The sequence below is a fragment of the Ceratocystis lukuohia genome, assembly GCF_044167205.1.
Source record: "Ceratocystis lukuohia strain C4212 chromosome Unknown Supercontig3_pilon, whole genome shotgun sequence".
Taxonomy (NCBI): Eukaryota; Fungi; Ascomycota; class Sordariomycetes; order Microascales; family Ceratocystidaceae; genus Ceratocystis; species Ceratocystis lukuohia.
In genome coordinates, this window is record NW_027263522.1 from 220,342 (window position 1) to 238,084 (window position 17,743).

Sequence of the window (17,743 nt, forward strand, 5' to 3'; positions counted from 1 at the left end):
TGTTTCACTTGCTTATTTTGCTTTTTTTTTTCTTTATTTTTTCCTTAGTTTTCTCTTTTGAATTTTTCCGCATACAAAACTTGAAATTAAATATCAACTCTTTATTCTTTGAATACGCCTGTCTCAGTTGTATTACCCATGTCTCCAATATGCTCAATTTTATGCCGGCATCTCCGGTGAATAAGGCTAAATATTCGCAACCAGCCACTATTGTATTGGCTTGTAAAAATCAAGATGCCAGAACCTTCTATACATGTTGTGTGTGTTGTGATTTATGTAGTAGAACGGCAAACATTCTGCCTCTTCTCCTCCAACGTAACACGACCTTTTCGCTGAGCTCAGCGTTTGTTCATGTAATCAATGTGGATCCTCACAGCAAAGCGGAGCCGCTCTTATCGCAGCCAATTGTAGACCGAGGATAAACACCAAAAATCTCAGCTCAAAAAGCACGATTGTTATCGTGAATGGAATTTTGTTTTTTCTTCCCTTTCCTTTTCTCCTTCAAGCTTCGGAGCGGTGGAAAAAAAAGGCCCTCTCACGCAGTAATGATGTGCGTTTTTGGCGCCTTTCCCTGTTTCTACTGCTCCGAGATCTTCTGCTAGGTAAGCTTTTGCCTTCCTTCTTCTGTACCAACTGATTTTGGGATACCAACGCTACACCATCACGACAACACCAAGCGAATGCCCGAGAGACTCTCGATGATGAGACCCTACACCCTTTACAATTAATAGGAAGAGCCGTCTGAGACAACTCCCGCTGCTACTTTGTCGCAGTTTCCATCGCGGCTGTGAAGGCCATTGTGCTTTTCTCATCTTCCGCTCACACCGTACATGCTTGTTCTGGTCTCCTAGACGTGCAGTTGCACATCGTCATATGGGCGGCACGTCGCTTCGTCTGAGGATGAGGGAGGCTGGTCAGTCTATTCATTTCTTCTCTTTGTCCTCTGTTTTCCGTCCTGGCTGCTGTTGTGCCTCCTACCATTCTCTCTTGCCTGCATCGGGCTGCCTAGAGGTGTTATCATCCTCACCTGTGGCGGTCATATCCACGCAGCGTTGTCCTGTCGATTGCTGCTTCTCATGCACGTCTCTTGACTAGGCTCTGTTTCTGCTTTGGCTTTTGCAGTGGGGCTGGCTTCTGGCTGGCCTTTTTGTAGGCATATGGGGGGTAGCGGGACATGGTGGCGCTAGGCTGGCGTGCAAGCGGCATTGGGGCGTGAGAGGTCTAGATTGCTGGGCTGTCTGTAATGGACGGCTTGGGCGTGTGTGCGATGGGCGGACGGCGCAGCCGGGGGGATTTGGGAGGGGTTGTGCTTTGAAATTTGGGTTCTGAGGAGACTTCCCTCGTGGTTATTATTGCTGCTGGTGATGTTGGGGCATTGACCAACTGTTGTGACGAGGGGCAACCCGTGTGCTAACATGGTCTACTTCTAGATGCGTATAGGAAGTTGACGCGGAAATAGGTGGATTAATCTATGTATATAAATATGAATGAAAAAGAGTAAATCGCCTGCCATCAATCCCTTAGAGCGAGCAGTTAAAACACTAATTCTTGCATGTCCATTATCGCTCTTGGCTTGGTATCATCATGAGCTTCGTGTTCTTGAAGCAGTAAACAGTAACAAAGAAACCCCCCCCTTTTACCCTGGCAATCTAAATAAATCTTTACAATAAAAAGTCAAAATCATCGTCATCATCATCGTCAAACCCATAGTTTTCCTCCTCGCTGTCAGCAACAACTTTGCGTATCGGCTTTTCCCTAGCCGAGTTGCTTGCTGCCATAATATTGCTTTTGGAAACCCCCCCGTTCGTTGCCTGGCTCTTAGAAGGGCCTAGTAAATGTCCCAGGCTTGGCATCTCGCCGTCCTCGTCATCCGAGAGAATTACAGGGCAAGCCGTGCCATTGCCTGCCGCCACGCTGCTGGGAGGTGCTGGCACTTGTGAGAGATCGACTGCAGCCACGAGGCGTTTCCTCTGTGGCTTTGCGTGCGAAGTACTCGGCTTGCTACTAACTTTTGTCTTGCTCTTAGCCTTGCTCTTGTTGCTTGTCGTCTTCTTTTTCTTCCTGGGCTTATCGTCATCGTCCGTTATGTCGAACGGGTCGTCAAAGTCATCCATTATGGTGCCCTCGGAGCAGGAATCGTCTATTTCCATGACTAGCTGCGAACTCTCGCGGTCATCGATAAAATCTTCTAGATCTGAACCACAGTCGTCACTGTCACCAGAGTAATACATGTCACTGGTTCGATCACACTCGTCGCCTAGCTCTGCCTCTCCAAAGCCCCGTGGCTTCTCGGTTCGTGCTGAGCTCCTGCCTGCAGCCTTCCCCTTGGGCTTAGTGTTCTTCTTGGGCCGCGGGGCTGAAGATTTAGCTTTGGACCCCGCACTCTTATTCTTTTTGGCGGGCCGAGTGCTACCACTATGATCCGTGTCATCGTCACTGACCACGTTATACAGCCGAGCTGGGCTAGACGGATACAACGCAGTGGGTGGCTTGTGGCGCACGGGCGGGGGAGGCTTTCGGCGCAGAGGTGCGCGGCCAGGAATCCTGTTCACGATAACCTGGTTGTTGTCACCCAGTTCCTCTGGGTCGGCATGGAAGATATCCTTGCCGGGAGGCGGAAGAATTTGGTCCTCAAAGTCAAAGTTACTGATATCGAGGTCGTCATCATCAAAGCCATCCAGGTCGTCAAACGCGCGCTTTTGCGGAACAGAGGGCTCAGGGGTTGCCGGTCCGGACTGCGGTACCGGTCGGATCTCGCTACCATCTTCGTTCACAAGCGCACGTACAGGAAGCTCCAGAATATTAGGCTTTGCCTCAAAGTCGAAATAGTCTTTATAGCGGCCATCAGGGTCCTGAGAATCGCCGAGTGTTTTGAAAAGGCTAACTGCTTGCTTAGTGCGATTTCCATGGCCAACCTTGTAGGTTGGCCGCAGAGATCGCTGCAGCTGGGGGAAGCGGTCGAGTCCAGGCTCTTCAATGACGTGACTGGCGGCCCCGGATCGACTAGGAAAGGTTTTATAGATGCGCTTGAAAGTGGCGTTTTCAGCTGGCGTGAGGATAACATCATCGAAATTAGGTATAGGTGCGATGAAGTCAGTCTCCTGGGGCTTGGGGGTGGCTTGTCGTTTCATGGGTGCTGGAAGCTGTCCGTCACTCCCAACGGCAGAAGCTTTCATAAAGCCTGTGATAACGCCGTCGGGCATATGGAACTTCTTGGGTGGCGCCTTCTTGCGGGTCTTGGCTACAGGGCGTTTGTTTGGATCTGGGTTATTGTTGGCGTCTTCAGAGTTCTCTGGCGGAATGTCGATAATGCGCTTGTCGACAATGGGAACAATTCCAGGAGGGATGATACGCTTGGATATATCGTGGCGATACTCAAAGGTCTCGCCACTCGCAATAAGATGCTGCATGTTCAAGTACGAGTCTTTAGCCTTCTCGTACTTTTCCTCTTCTTTGCCACGCGTCAGCAAAACCACAACGCGACCTGATCTCTTGCGTCCCGTTCGTCCCATTCGCTGCAGCATTCGAATGGGAGACGCAGACGCGTCATAGCACACAATTAGGTCAACCTGGCCGATATCAAGACCTTCTTCACCAATAGAAGTAGCCACAAGGACGTTAAACATTCCCTTTTTGAATTCTTCGACGGCTTTGATCTGGTCAGCTTGCTTCATTCCATCAGTCCCAGACCGCTTAGAGGCAGCCTGTCCCACAAAGGCCTTGGCCTTGACGCGAGGGAGTCGATTGAGGATTTTTGTGATGTGCTCAGTGCTATCACGAAACTCGCTAAAGACAATGACTTTGGAGTTGGCTTGATCAGGGCAGTCAAAGAAATGGTTGACAATTTCGGTTTTAAGGGCAGCGAGTTTAGGATGGTCGACAAAATCCGGGTCGCGCATCCAGCTTTCCATCTTTTCCATCATAATCTGAAAATTCCTGTCTTTAACAAGTTGAATTTTGTACTTGGACTTGGTGCTCTTGGATTCGACCTCATCACGCAAGTCCTTGATTCCCTGGAAAAAGGGAATGATGCCGTGATAATTGAGCATTTTGATGGGGTGTGCCACTGTCGACAAAAGGGAAAAGATAGCCATAACTGTACTTTTGACTCCCTGATTTGCGTCACGGCCAGCAGTCCGCATCCACTCGGTCCGGTTGTTGTTGATAGTAAAGGAAGATATAGCCATGGGATCACGCCCCCAATGCACATTAAACCCACTAAGTTTTTGGGTGATTGGGAGCAAAGCCTGGGAAAGTAGGTCCCTCACAGTCTGCAGCTCATGGGAAAAGTCCACCACATGGGTGTCGATATTCCGTTGATGGGTGTACTGACGAATGTCGAGGGAGTCCTCAGTGCGGATCTCGACCTTGGAAATTCCCAGATTATTCATTACGTCTTGAACACTCTCAACCGTCGAGCCGGGCGTGGCGGTCAGGGCCAAGACGCGGAAGCTTTTGTTGAAGTTCATGATGCGGCGGCAAGCCTTGGCTGCGCTGTGGTTGCCTGTAGCGCGGTGGGCCTCATCAATTACCAAAAGACAAATAGATTTTGGATCGGCATAGCCACGGGAAATGTCATTTTCCAGTGTTTGAGGGGTGGTGAAGATGACTCGCCGGCTGGCCCAGACCTCGGCTCGGACTGCAGGTCGCACGTTTCCCATCAGAATGGACGTATCGTGTTTGGGGATGCCCGCGACTTCATAGCAGGCGTTGATCTGCTGCGATACTAGTGGCCTTGTCGGCGCGACGAACACTAGCTTTGCGCTTTTTGTCCAGCGGTAGTAGTTGAGCATGACAGCAGCAGCAATCAGGGTTTTTCCAAGGCCAGTGGGCAGAGCCACAAGAGTGTTGTGGAAGAGGCTAGCGTGCACAATGTTAAACTGGTATTCACGAATATCGCCCAAGTTCATAGGATACTGCCACGTCTTGAGGGCCTCGCGGTCAAGTTCATGGTGCGTGGCTTCTTCTTGGGGGCCCCCTCGGTACTGGCGGCCCGAAGCAGTGTATGAGTCCTCGGCATCACCAACGCCGCCGTATAAAGTTGTCTGGCGCATTTTGCCGTTGGCGCCGGGCTGTGGAACACCATGATACATGGTAATTTCGCGGCCATCAGACGACGAGGGCAGCGTTCGTTTCTGGTTCATTTTCTGTACAGTTGAAGGCTGACACATAGTCGTAGCCGAGCCAGAAGACGAGACGATCTGAGACGTTTGCAAAGAATGTGAGCGTGACTGCTGCGAAGCACGGTTTGAAGAAATGGATAACGGGAGACCACAGGCCCGTGCAGGGCTTGGGACGCTTGAGGGGGGGGAGGGTCTTGGTAGTGCTTTAGGGGGGGGATTATAAGTAGAAATGTGACAAGAATTGGAAATAGTAATATTTACAGGTAGACGTGGCGGCTGGGAGAACTGTGAAGGGTTTGTTTTTGATTGTTGTGATACGGGAGCTGCGAACTGTGGAGGCTCAGACTCAACCAACGCCATGAGTAGGTCATCGTCGCTAATATCGTCAAACTCGTCATCCATGGTGGTATAGTGGATGGGATGGCTAATGTGAAAGGAGCAGCAAGCAGGTAGCCGTGTCAAGCAGGCTTTCAGGGAGAGGAATTACACGCACAGGCACACACAAATAATCAAGTAGCAAATCGCTGTCACACCTTAGAAACAAAGAAAGAGGATGAGAAAAGGTCCGCAAGTATTTGTAGTGTCGCTTCGATGTCCAATGTCTGGATAGAGGCGTCCTGTCGACACAAAGCTGGTCCCGTACGCGTCGCCCTCAAATCCGCATCGTGGCCCACCCTCACGTTGTCACGTGACTATAAATCGGGCCCATGCGAATGCTCAGCCAATCAAGATGCTTACTCACAGTAGAGCTTTAGGGCGCTGCAGGCCGCAACAGGCACTTGCTGCAAAGGCTAAAAGCTGCAACGCCTGTTCTTACCTTTATTTTCAGTGGGGCCTTTTTCTCTGGCTTGCTCTACCAAAACGTCATGACTGCCTTTTTCCTCAGCATCTCAATTTTTCCTCCTTCCTATTCCTTACACTCGCAAACCAGCCAAAACAACCGCCACGATCTAGCCACAAAAGAGACACGATCCCTACTAAAGCTTCTATAGCCCTTGCTCGAGCTTCGAACTGCGTCACTTTTCTCTCTTGGTACCTAGTGCGTGGCTTTTTAGCCTTATTCTTTCTTTTAATTTATTAGCCCTGTTTTTTCTTGTCGGCAGAAAAACTCGAGCCCAAGGCGCGCCAAAATACTTCTTCTGCCTTCTGTGTGCTTCTGCGTGTTTAATATAGACAGCATACGTCGGGAAAGACGATATCATATAGAATACTTAGAATTTGTCACTCATCGTCTTGTGTTCATTACCTTCGCTTTACTAGCTAGGCCCTCCGCAATCGTCTCTTCCCTTGTCGTTCTCAAAGAAAAAAAAAAGAACCCGTTCTTTTCACGCCTTCTATCTGCGACAACCTCACGCCAAGAAAGCTTTGCGCGTTTGCCCTCCAGCGCTATCCAATCCAATCCCATACTCTCGCTACACCGCTCGTGTCCGTCTTCTTGCACCTGCCAACTTTTTGGCTCGCCTTTTTCTTCCCCATCCGCCCGGTCTCCCAAATTCTCGCCTCACCATGGCTCCTGGTGGTCGCAACAACCGTGGCTCCGGCTCGACTCGTACCAGCACCAATGGGAACAAGTCTTCCCGGACCGTTGGAAACTCAGGTATCAACAAGCGCCGGGGCACAAAGACCGATCTCGATGGCGATCTAGATATGGACTCAGGAAGCGCCCGTCGCACAGCGGCCGCGACAAAGGGTCGGAACGCCAATGCAGGCCGCAATACCCGCGGATCTGCCCCGGGTCGCATTTCTTCTAACAACCTCGATGCTATATCTAAACACTTGGCGGGTGATGATACAAGGCCCTCGCGACGAGGAAACAACCATCAAAACAGCAAGACCCCCTTGGTATGGCTGCGGGTGACTGGCCTCAAGGAAAGCAAGGCTATCACTAACTCAGATGGTGGTATCGCTAATCTGCTGCAGTTTATGGAGCGCAAAGCTAGCTCTAATGCGGGTCGTTCGGCCTCCAAACCCATCGCAATCAGACAGGTAAGCAATGCAAAGCGAGTGGAAAGCAACGAGGATATTGGCGGTGTCCATGTCAGTGCCACTTTTAGTGTCAATCCTAGCCTCGGCATTAGCATCAGATGTATCGGTGGACAGTTGAGGTTCAGCAGGCCGTGTTGTTGTTATCTTGAGAAGCAATGGAGTTTCCTTTCCAAACATGCTGTATTTGTATCCAGGCATAGCCACGCAGTATCTTTTTTGCCTTCATGTAGCCCGCCGTGCCTGAAGGCTAATACAACGGAAACCCCCTCCTTCTCTTGCCTTGACATTGTGTAGCAAGCCAGCCCAGGCCCCAGCCGTCTCTTTCTTTCTATCCTCTTTTGTCTCTATCTTCTACTCTGCTCTCTGTTCTCTTCTCTCCCCCATGACATGCCACATGTCTTCTCTCCGTATACCAACGCCACTCTTTGTCGAGAGCTCCCGACAAAATCTTAAAACCCCAACCCACTCACGTAGAAATCACCCTGCTAACATGACTCCACGCAGCATCGCCACATCGACCCCCATGTACTGGTCGCAGCATCGGCAGACGATGTTGAAGCCCTACGGTCCATCAACAACCTTGTATTTGCTGGTGCTACACTCACAGTTGAGGATTGCCCGCCCCCCGACAGTGCTAACTCCCAAGGCAAGAGCGCATTTACTCTTGAGCTTGAAAACACCCTCAAGGGCATCCTTGCAGAGCGCTATGTAGCTGAAGGCAAACTTCTCAAGCTTGACTCACTGGCTGAAAACCAATTCATCAAGTCTAGTGGGCTCATGGCCAACACGGAGCGCGCTGGCAAGCTCTTTCAAAGCTTGATGAAGATCTGCAACGACCTGTTTAAAACCCGGTCAGCCAAGCAGGAGGCTATTGAAAGCATTACCATTGCCGGAAATGGCATCAGTAATGTTTCGCAGGTCGAGTGTCTCGCCACCACTTTCCCAGATCTCAAGAATCTGGATCTCAGCAACAACCTTATTGCCACCATGCGCGGCATCGATAGTTGGAGGTCCAAGTTCCAGAAGCTCGAGACTCTTTTCATTTCGGGAAATCCACTCGAATCCACAGCCTCTCATCACATCAAAACTCTGCTTACATGGTTCCCCAAGCTACAGAACATCAACGGAAATGTGGTGAGGACCGCTGAGGAGATCAGACTGGCGGAAGAGGCAGCTCGGCCCCATCCCATTCCACAGGCTGGCACCGACTTTCGAGATGAGCACGGCGTAGCCCAGGCCTTCCTCCTTGACTACTTTGCCCTCTATGACACCGACCGAGATGCACTAGCCTCCAAGTATTACGACATGGCCAGCACTTTTTCTCTTGCTGTTGACATTGTCGGTCCTCGAGACAAAGCCCTCCCGGTTCTTTCGTGGTCTCCCTACCTGCGGTCATCTCGTAACCTCAAAAAAATCACTACTTTTAGCGGGCGCACACAGCGTCTCTTTACTGGCAGCAACATCATCAGGCAACTCTGGAAGAATCTCCCACGCACATCTCATCCCAACATTACCACCGACCTCAACAAGTTTGTCGTCGACTGCCACCCGCTGCCAGGCCTTCGCGATCCTACGGGTGCATCGGTTGTTGGTGTCGACGGCATGATTATTATTTTGCATGGCGAGTTTGACGAACAAGAAAAGGACACCAATAACATTGGCAAACGGTCTTTTTCACGGACCTTTGTCCTTGGTCCGGGTGTTCCCGGCGCCAACCCTATCCGCGTTGTTAGCGACATGCTGTCCTTGAGAGCATATGCCGCAGTACCTAATGTCTACAGCACGCCCGCTGCTCCCGCTGCCGCCGCTGCTGCCTCCACCGCCACCGCTACTATCCCTGCTACTGTTTCTTCGGGTGTTGTGGTTCCTGGTCCCGCTGTTGCGGCTCCGGATCAGAAGGCCATTCTAGAAGAGCTATGCAAGCAAACCCGCATGGTTCCCATGTATGCCGAAATGTGCCTAAGCGATCCCAATGTTAACTGGAACTTTGAAAAGGGCTTAGCTCTTTTTAATGAGCGACGAGTATGTTCCATCGCTGTACCCCCATATCTAGTTTTGCAATCTAACTAACGTTTTGGGTTTTAGGGCAACCTTCCTCCTGATGCTTTTATGGCTTAGTATCGGACTTGAGCAGAATCACAAGCGAGCCATATGCCGCATGACCAAGTGTAGACATAATGCGTTTGGCCCTCTGACCTTTGATCTGCCCTGTCTAAATACATGGCATCAGGCTCTCGTCACTAGTCTTCGCAAATCTCACCAAGCTATCTCGCATCTCCATTTTGTCACAACCACAACAACTAAACAAACAAAAAAGCAAAAAAAGCAAAAATAAAAATCATTGGGGCGGAAGGGGGGGGGAGGAATATGAATACAAACATATTAAGGAAAAAAAAAACAAGGAAAATCACGACCAAAAAAGAGACAAAACAGATGAACATCACCAATATTGCAGAAGAGACGGGTGTCTCTTTTCCTCTTTTCTCTTCTCTATCACGATCTCTTTCTATCTCAGACACAAAATCCCTAGCTCACAAAGGTTTGTCCACATCTTTTTTTTCTATTTCTTTCTTGCCCGCTTTCTCAATATCAACATCTGCCACATACTGTCTCGTCCACACCCGACTCGAAAGGCCACAATGGGGTTATCCTCTTTTTTTTCTGTTTGATTGCATGGCGCATTTTTCTGCTTTCTTGTGTTGCTTTTCCTTTTGCTGTCCTTCTTTCTTGCATCACTATCAGTAAGGTGCATTCTCATAACTTGCGGCGTTGGCTTGGTTGGTGTTCTCATTGCTGTTTTTTTCCTGCCAAATAAATGTATTACGATTTCCAAAGATTGCTCTGTGCCCCATGTCCCATGACCCAACTTTCACTAGCTCTAACAGGATGCTCAAGTGTGCGTGTGTAGCAGAGAGGCTTTCAGCTTCCAGGTACAAGCCCACCGTGATTGGTGCTTTCTGGTCGCGCAATCTGGATGATCCTGCTTCTAAAAAGAAGGAAGATGGCTTTACCTTGTTTCACAGCCCCTTATGCCAACAAATCGTTTCTCATGATGTTATAAACAACTGAGTCGATCGATATGCATCCCCGCCGGGCCTCGTTCGCATCCTCTACTTAGCCCACAACATGTTAATATAGATACACTTTTGGTGATTCCAGCTGTAAATCTCCATATAGCTTTTGATTCCTTGATGGCCTGTATTGTGCCGTTGATAGATCCGACCCGAGCTTCTTTTTCAAGCTAAGGGAAGCGGCGCTGGCTATATCCAAGAGCCTGTCAGCCTTCTTTTTATAGAAACACACTTCTTTACCTGTTTTTGTAGGGTTAGGGTACATCGTGTCACTGCAGAAGTTCCCTGGCTGAGCGTCTTATAACTCAACCCACCCCTTCCTTGCCCGCATAAACAACAGGCAGGCGGGAAAAAAGGAAGGAGGCTAGTAGCTGCATAGTGTTGTACTGACGACTACCTGCCTCCTCGTAGAGCCAGTAATATTTGCAGGGTATCATGTATAGGTACATGTACCGGCATACCTATACTTGCAGCATTCCGATCAGCACGATCCGAGGACTTTGTTTTGTTTTGTTTTCTTATTCTTGCTTCCTTCTCAGTAGAGAGAAAGCACTTATGGCCTTCTCGTTGGATACGGGGCTCGATCCAGGAGAAAAAGGGAATTTAAAAAGGCCGACATTCTAGGCCAATCGCTTCCATGTTCAAGCCAGGTGGGTGTCACGCAACACCACAAAATAAAAGAGCATTGCCCAATCATGGAGAGGCATCCTTTATAGAGCACTTCTTCGTGGCCCGCCCCATACTGTTAGTTGTCAGAAAGCTAATAAGCTAGGCGCAAGCATGCAGTAGACGGGCCGGAGATAGAAGAAACCCATGGAAATAAGGCGCAAAAAGGAGCAGCAACCACAGTTCTCAGTTAATTGCTCTTCTCTTGGACAGCACCCCCCCCCCCCCTTCATTCCAAACAAGGAGGAGCTCAACTTAATCCGACGTCGCAATCTCGCCAGGAGAGACATCGAAGCTTAATGTTCCGAGCAGAGCTCACACTCTTACAGCAACGTAATGCCATGGGAAATTTGACAGATGAGCAGTCGAGCTATGGGAGAGGGGGATTCAATGGCATCATTTAGGCTGTCCAAAGCGACTGCCCTGCTTCTTTTCCATCGTGTCTTCTTCTCGAATGGCCTCTTTCTGCTTGTCCATTCTTCGCCGTCCTAGTCTTCAGCGGCTTAGAATAACGTTGCTAAAAACAGGAATACGCGGCACAGGAGAGCAGGCAAGAGAAGGAAGAATCAAGTATAGGCGTAGAGTATAGGTAACAGGACCATAAGATAGGCTAGGTAAAAGTGGCTATCAGAGCCTATAATAAAGCCCCAGCCCGCTGTAAAGAACCTAAAGCTCCTGGCTAGCGCATAAAGTGCTAAGAAGCTTTGCCCCAAGAAGGGGGGGCCCCCAAATCCAGCACCAAAGCTGTAGGGAGCAAGCCCTGAGCTTGGCTCGCTGGCACCAAGGCCGTTTCATATAGCAAGGAGCAGAACAAGGTACAAATGTTGATGGGTGTGGTAGCAGTTACAGTAGCAAGTAGTAATAGTAGTATCAGATTTTTTTTTTCCTTGGTACACCAAACAAGTTGGTCCGAAGACAGTAAAATGCCTCATTGCGAATCTTACGTGAAGTTCTAGGAAGCTGCTAGTACGTCGTAGTGTGCTGTAGTAATATTATTGCATTATCTCAACTAAGCCAGGGCCGAACTCTATAGGCCCGGCCGTGTTAGAATGCGACAATGACTGCTCCGAAAGACCTTGGAGGGTTGGCTGGAGAAGGAGACGCGAAAAGACCCTGAAGGCTGTCTGGGACACCCAGGTCTCATTCATTTATTAGGGTTAACATAAGAGCAAGTCCCCTGCACAAGCGAGACAACTAGTAACTACTAAACTGATTTTGGAGAGTCAATGCACAAATAGGGAAATGTCAGGTCTATGATCTGCTTGCGAAGACTCACTAAGGCCTCTATGAAGGGGGCCGCGAAGGCTCAACGTAGACAATACCAATGTCATACAGACTGAATAAAAACCAGGAAGGAGGAACAAAAAAAAAAACTCCATTTTTATTAAGGCAAGTTTGTGTGCCGCACCATGTGACTTGGGATTTACGGGATCGGCAGCCGCGTAGTCGCAAATCTGGCCGACTGCCTTTGGTATGACCCAAGGAAGGAAGGTGGGAACAAGAGCAGAAACCAGAGAAGGCGGTAGATTGTTAAGGGCTTTTTGTCTGACTATGGAACATCCTGAACTGACCTCATCGTATTTTGTCTTTCCTTTCTTTCGTTCTACCTTGCGCTGTGTAGACTGTGCTGTTTCAGCGCTCTTCCTCTGCCGTGGATGTTGCGGTGGCTTTTTGTGTCAAAGGGAAACAAGACAACATATAATCTTGCTTTTCCATTGTTCTCTGGCCCGTCCGGTAGAAACCTGAGCTGCAGGACAGGGCACACACACGCACAAAACCAAATTGCATGTAGGTACGGGTTTGGCAGTTGCCTGAAAAAGAACAATGACATACGACAGGGACCCATTTAAGTGGAGGAGTAAGCAAGTAAGCACCCACTTTTATGTTCTGTTCCTGTCCGCGTTGGTTCCTTTTTTTCTTTTTTTTTTTTTTTTTTTTTTTTCTTGAGATGGTAAACGACGGGCAGACGAATCACTAGTAGATGAAATAAAGTACAGTATATGCAATATTACGTTCTGTAGCCGAATGGCGACTAGTCTGTAAGAGAAACTTGGCGCCTAGCCGACGAGGCTAGCGGCAGCACAGGTGCAGCTTTTGTCAAAGCTACAATTTACTGACGAGCTGTATTTGCATGTGCACGCAAGAGTGTGTATCTATCTACCATAGGAGCACATGGAAAAGAAAAGAAGGAGAAAAAGAAGTCAAAAGCAAAAAAAATAAATAAAAAAGAAGAACAAAAACGCTACACCTAGCCAATAAGACAACAACACGCATGCTTACATAATAAGTCATTTTTTTGTGCGCAGATAGAAAGTCGTAACACAAAGTCGAGTTGGGGGGTCAGGGTCCACTAGGACGCCAGATCTTCTTCCCCTTTTGTCCTTCGCCCTTTTGTGTCCCTCAATTTACTTGTTCCTTTTTTCTTCCTCTGTTAGTTGTCCATTCGCTGGCTGAACTCAAGCTGGTCGCCAACATCGACTCTGGAAACGCCTTTCACGATGGAAAAATAGCCGCTCTAATAATTGACACTTGAGAGGCGGAGGTACTTCCTCCTCTTCCTCTGCCTCTATTTTTTTTCCCATTTCTTTTCTTTCCTCTCCTCGCTTTATCCCCCTGCGGCCCTGCTGTGCTCGAGCGTCTGGCTGCTTTGTGCACACCCCTCGAAGATGTATCAGAATTGCAGGGTGCAGGGCCCTCATGTGCTACAGCAGGCCAGGGCCTGCTCTGGCTGGCTGGTCACTGGCGCTCACTTGTGGCTCTTGCTTCTTGGCCTCTGGCCTCTCTCCTCTCATGCTGCCCTGTTGTATACCCTCGAGCCTCCTCTGCGCTCAGTAGACAGTCAGCCAGCCAGCCAGCCAGCCAGCCAGCTAGTGAGAAGTAAAAGGCATGGGTGGAATGGCGGGGATGGTTGATGGACAGAGAGCGAGAGAGAGAGAGGGAGAGAGCGAGAGAGAGAGAGCGAGAGAGAGGTGAGAGAGAGACAACAAAGGGCGTGCGGCTTTCTCCTTGTTCTCCAGTGCTTGTCACTGGCCCTCCGCTTTTTTCTCTCCTCGCTCGTGTTTTGCATTTGTTCCCGAGTTTCTATTTTGCTACTTTTACTTTTTTCTTCCTTTTCTTCTTCTGGCTCTCTTCTCTCCTTCTCTTCCTTCTCTGTCTTTTGCTTCTTAGTCGCATCTTCTAAACTTGGCTGGTCGTAGCCTGCATTGAATGCACCTGCTCCAAAACGTTCCCCATAATCTGTGCCATAGCCACACCAACACCACACCACAATAACCCAAGTCTCTCTTCTTTCTTCTTTTCTTCTTTTCTTCGTTTCTTTTCTCCTCTTCTTTCCTTTCCATTCTCTCCCTTTCTGCATACTGCGCGCTTTCATTTAATCCTTTTTTCATTTTCTTTTCTTTCATTTGGGCTTTTGGTTGCCATCGCTGTTGATATTCACCACTACACCACCGTCGTCATCATCATATCGACTGGCAACTTCGTCTTACTGCCTTTTTGTGCTCGCCAACAAAAAGAAAGTCACTCAAGATTAAAAAAAACCAAACTGGAACAGTCCTTCCTTTCTTGCTCTATCTTCGTTCTTCGTCTGGACCGACCTGACCCTCTCGTCGTCTGCCCATCTTTTTGCTGTTTTTCTTTTTAAAAACTTCGACGGTCGACTCGCCGACTTCTCTTCTTGCTTCTTTCCCTTAGACTTGACCCTTACAACTGTCGCCGCTTTCTGGTCCCTTTAGAAATCGCCCTATCCAGTCTCGCCTTAATCGATAATCAGAAACATCTTAGTGGGTGTAGTTGACAGTCTCACACATCAACTGCTTACAAGATTGTCTCATGCTCCCTTGGCCAACATCACAGCTGTTTCTTGCTTGGCGATAATCGAAATACCCTGCGCTTCGTTCTCCAGAGTGTAAGAATTGCACCTGAATTTGGCTTTACCTTCTAGCGACACATTTTCATTATACTCAGAACATACGCCCAACACCCAGCAGTTAAGGCTTATTCTCATGCATCGAGGACCCCCCTAGCACAACCCTTTTGCTTATACGACGCCGTAATCTTTTTGGCCACATTGGGATCTCCTTCGATATACACGCGCATCTGATTTATTTGATACACACGACTATTACTGTTCTCTTCTTAATTCTCAATCTTGTTTCGACTCACCATGTCGTACAAGAGCAGTCCCATCTCCTTGGCTGGAGCTTGCACTGCTATCCACGACAATGTTCTTTATGCGTACTCTGCCAACGGCTTTGTCAAGCTGCCCCTAAAGAATGGCGGCGAATGGACAAAACTAGCCTCCGGAGAGCCTGTCTCGGATGCTACTTGCGTTGGCGCCGAGGCTACTGACGCCTCCAAATCTGCCTTGTACATCATGGGTGGCACCTCGACCAATGGCGCCTACAATGGCATCCAGAGATACGTCTATTCTACTGGTGCCTGGGAAACCCTCTCTACTACAGATCCCGTCCTCAAAAACCGCAAGGGCATGTCCGCGGCTTATATCCCCGCCACTGATTCCTTCATCACATATGGTGGACGCACTGATGGCACCTATGGTGTCGATTCCCAGACATTTTCTATCAAGGCCTCTGCCCCTTACACTGTCACTTCGGCAGTCAACCCGTTTTCATACACCCTGCAGACTCCTATCATGCTGGGTTGGGTTGACGGTGAGGTTTTGCTGGCTGGCGGCAGCACGACTAACCTAGATCTCATTATTTACAACGCTGGGACTAACACTTGGAGGCAGTCTGGAGGTAGCTTGGCGGATCCTGTTGCAAAGATCACCAACAAGGGCTATCTTCAAAAAGGCGATGATGGAAGCAAAAGCTTGTACACTTTTGACCTTGCCCAAAGCCCTGTCCGCGTGACGCGCTCGGTCATCGTTGATGCTACGGGCGGTTTTGTTACCAAGTCCAACACCATTGTTGCTGCACGTCAACTCTCCAGTGCCAACTGGCCGGCATATAACAGTACCTTTGCGCCCGCGTCCGCGTCCGGCGAGGTTTACTCGGCTGCTGCCAATAGCGACGGCCATGTGTTCTTCCTCACGAGCGATGCTTCAAATCCCGTGTCTGCTTTTGATGCTACCCAAAACTCTTGGGTCGATGTTGACTCTGAGCTGGCTAGCCAGAGTGTGTTGATTGCGGACGTCAGCTCGTCTACCACTTTGGGAACCTCTACTACCACTTCTACCACTTCTTCAGGATCCACCTCGGCCACTACTTCCGCCTCTAAAACTACATCTTCCTCTTCCATTACTTCCTCCGTCTCATCTAGAACATCTGGAGCTTCCACTACTAACAGTTCCTTGAGCGCCACAGCCTCCTCTACGGAGCTGGGCGCTGCCTCTTCCGAACCTAGCAAAGGCGGTCTATCGTCTAACGATGTTCTGGGCATTGTCTTGGGATCTATTCTTGGCTCTATTCTGTTGCTAGTCGGAATTTTATTCTTCATCAAGAAGGCCCGTCGTAGAAAGGGCTACACTGGAGAAAAGAACCGCCCCCACAATGAGTTCTCTAATGCCGAGAAGAATGTTGGTATGGGAATGGCTAGCGAACAGTTTGTTGACTCTATCGGTGGTGGTCCTCGTCCCAGAAACAACACCGACTCTGTTGGGTCGCTTGCCATATTCGGTGGAGTTAGTGCTTCCGCCGCTGGCCGCAGTGCTTCGCCGGCCTTTAGTGCTGGAGGCGGGAATGCCAAGAACCTTCGCCGCAAGCCTTCCGACCCCCAAAGCAACAATATTGCCAAGAACTTGAAGAGCACTATCAGCAAGCCCATCATGGCCAATGACAGTAGTCTGATGGCTGGTGGTAAGGACAGAATCAGCATTAACACTCCTGGTCGTAGCCCCCCTCTTCCCCCAGGCAGTCAGCCTGCTCTTGCCCCAGAGAGACATGTTATGGACGATGCAACTCGCCGCAGCTCTGGCTGGAATAAGTACTGGTCTCAGGGCAGTGGCGCGTTGAATGCTTTGAGCTATGGCAACGGCCACAATGACGATGATGGTGCCACTTCGCACTACCCGTCGACTTACTCTGCCGTTGACAACATTAATCGCCGCACCCAGGATTCTGCTACCGTCCCCCCCTTGATCATGCCTCCTGAAGGCCGGCCTGAACTCAATCGTGTTGCTTCTGGCAGCCCTACTGTATCACACTACGCCAAGTACGCAACTGCACAGGCACAGGTGGCTGCAATTGAGCGGCCAGTGTCCGACGCCCAGTCGGCCTACTCATCGGGTGTGGCACCATCAGTGCAGGAGGCATGGGGGCCTATCTCGCAGCAAAAGGCATGGGGTGCCGATAGCGTCTACGGTGCTCACGTACACAACGTTGCTGGCGGAATAGCACATGAGGACAGCCAAAACCAAGATCCTAGGCTAGCCATGACCACGCAATCGTCGGACATGAGCTGGCTGAACCTGGGCGAGTACAAACGAGCCAACCCTTAAAAACAAGGGCTGATTAGATCAAGTCGTGATTGGTAGCAGGATGAATGGGCAAGGGGATGGGGATGGGAGAGACGAGCTCATGCATAGTCTTGTGGCATGGGCTTGGTTGTATCTTTGCCCTGTGGCTCCCCCCTCTCTTTGCGCCTGGCCGGGCTAGGTTGGTCTTAATGTCCCTTTTTTTTCTTGCTTGCTTGCTTGTTACGCCTATGCCTTGGGAGTTAATATTGCTTTTATTCTTGTTTTCTTTTGTTTCCTGTTTGCCAGCGTCTGTCTGCTTTGCTTGTCAAATGGTGCCTCTCCAGAAAACCACAGATGGTCCCTCTCTCCTATCTGCAAACGACTCGGCAGAGTTGTGTCTGTGTTTTTATTTTTTCCATTTCTTTGAAGATACCCATGTCCCATTTTCTTCCTTCTGTGTACTTGAGCTTCTCTTGTAT

The 17,743-nt window shown here is 49.5% G+C and overlaps 3 protein-coding genes across 3 annotated transcripts; 2 read left to right on the forward strand and 1 right to left on the reverse strand.

The window, feature by feature from the left end:
• Window positions 1-1,661: 1,661 nt before the first annotated feature.
• Window positions 1,662-5,525, reverse strand: HOO65_030066 (type III restriction enzyme; the record flags this gene model as incomplete). Its single annotated transcript, XM_071000307.1, has 1 exon — window positions 1,662-5,525. The coding sequence occupies one exon, from the start codon at window positions 5,523-5,525 to the stop codon at window positions 1,662-1,664; it is 3,864 nt and encodes a 1,287-aa protein (XP_070859745.1).
• A 1,104-nt stretch (window positions 5,526-6,629) lies between these two features.
• HOO65_030067 (mRNA export factor MEX67) lies at window positions 6,630-9,227 on the forward strand (the record flags this gene model as incomplete). The annotated part of the gene is made up of 3 exons (XM_071001902.1): window positions 6,630-7,160; window positions 7,614-9,131; window positions 9,195-9,227. The coding sequence occupies 3 exons, from the start codon at window positions 6,630-6,632 to the stop codon at window positions 9,225-9,227; spliced, it is 2,082 nt and encodes a 693-aa protein (XP_070859746.1).
• A 5,784-nt stretch (window positions 9,228-15,011) lies between these two features.
• HOO65_030068 (pre-mRNA splicing factor clf1) lies at window positions 15,012-17,306 on the forward strand (the record flags this gene model as incomplete). The annotated part of the gene is made up of 1 exon (XM_071000308.1): window positions 15,012-17,306. The coding sequence occupies one exon, from the start codon at window positions 15,012-15,014 to the stop codon at window positions 17,304-17,306; it is 2,295 nt and encodes a 764-aa protein (XP_070859747.1).
• Between the last annotated feature and the right edge of the window lie 437 nt (window positions 17,307-17,743).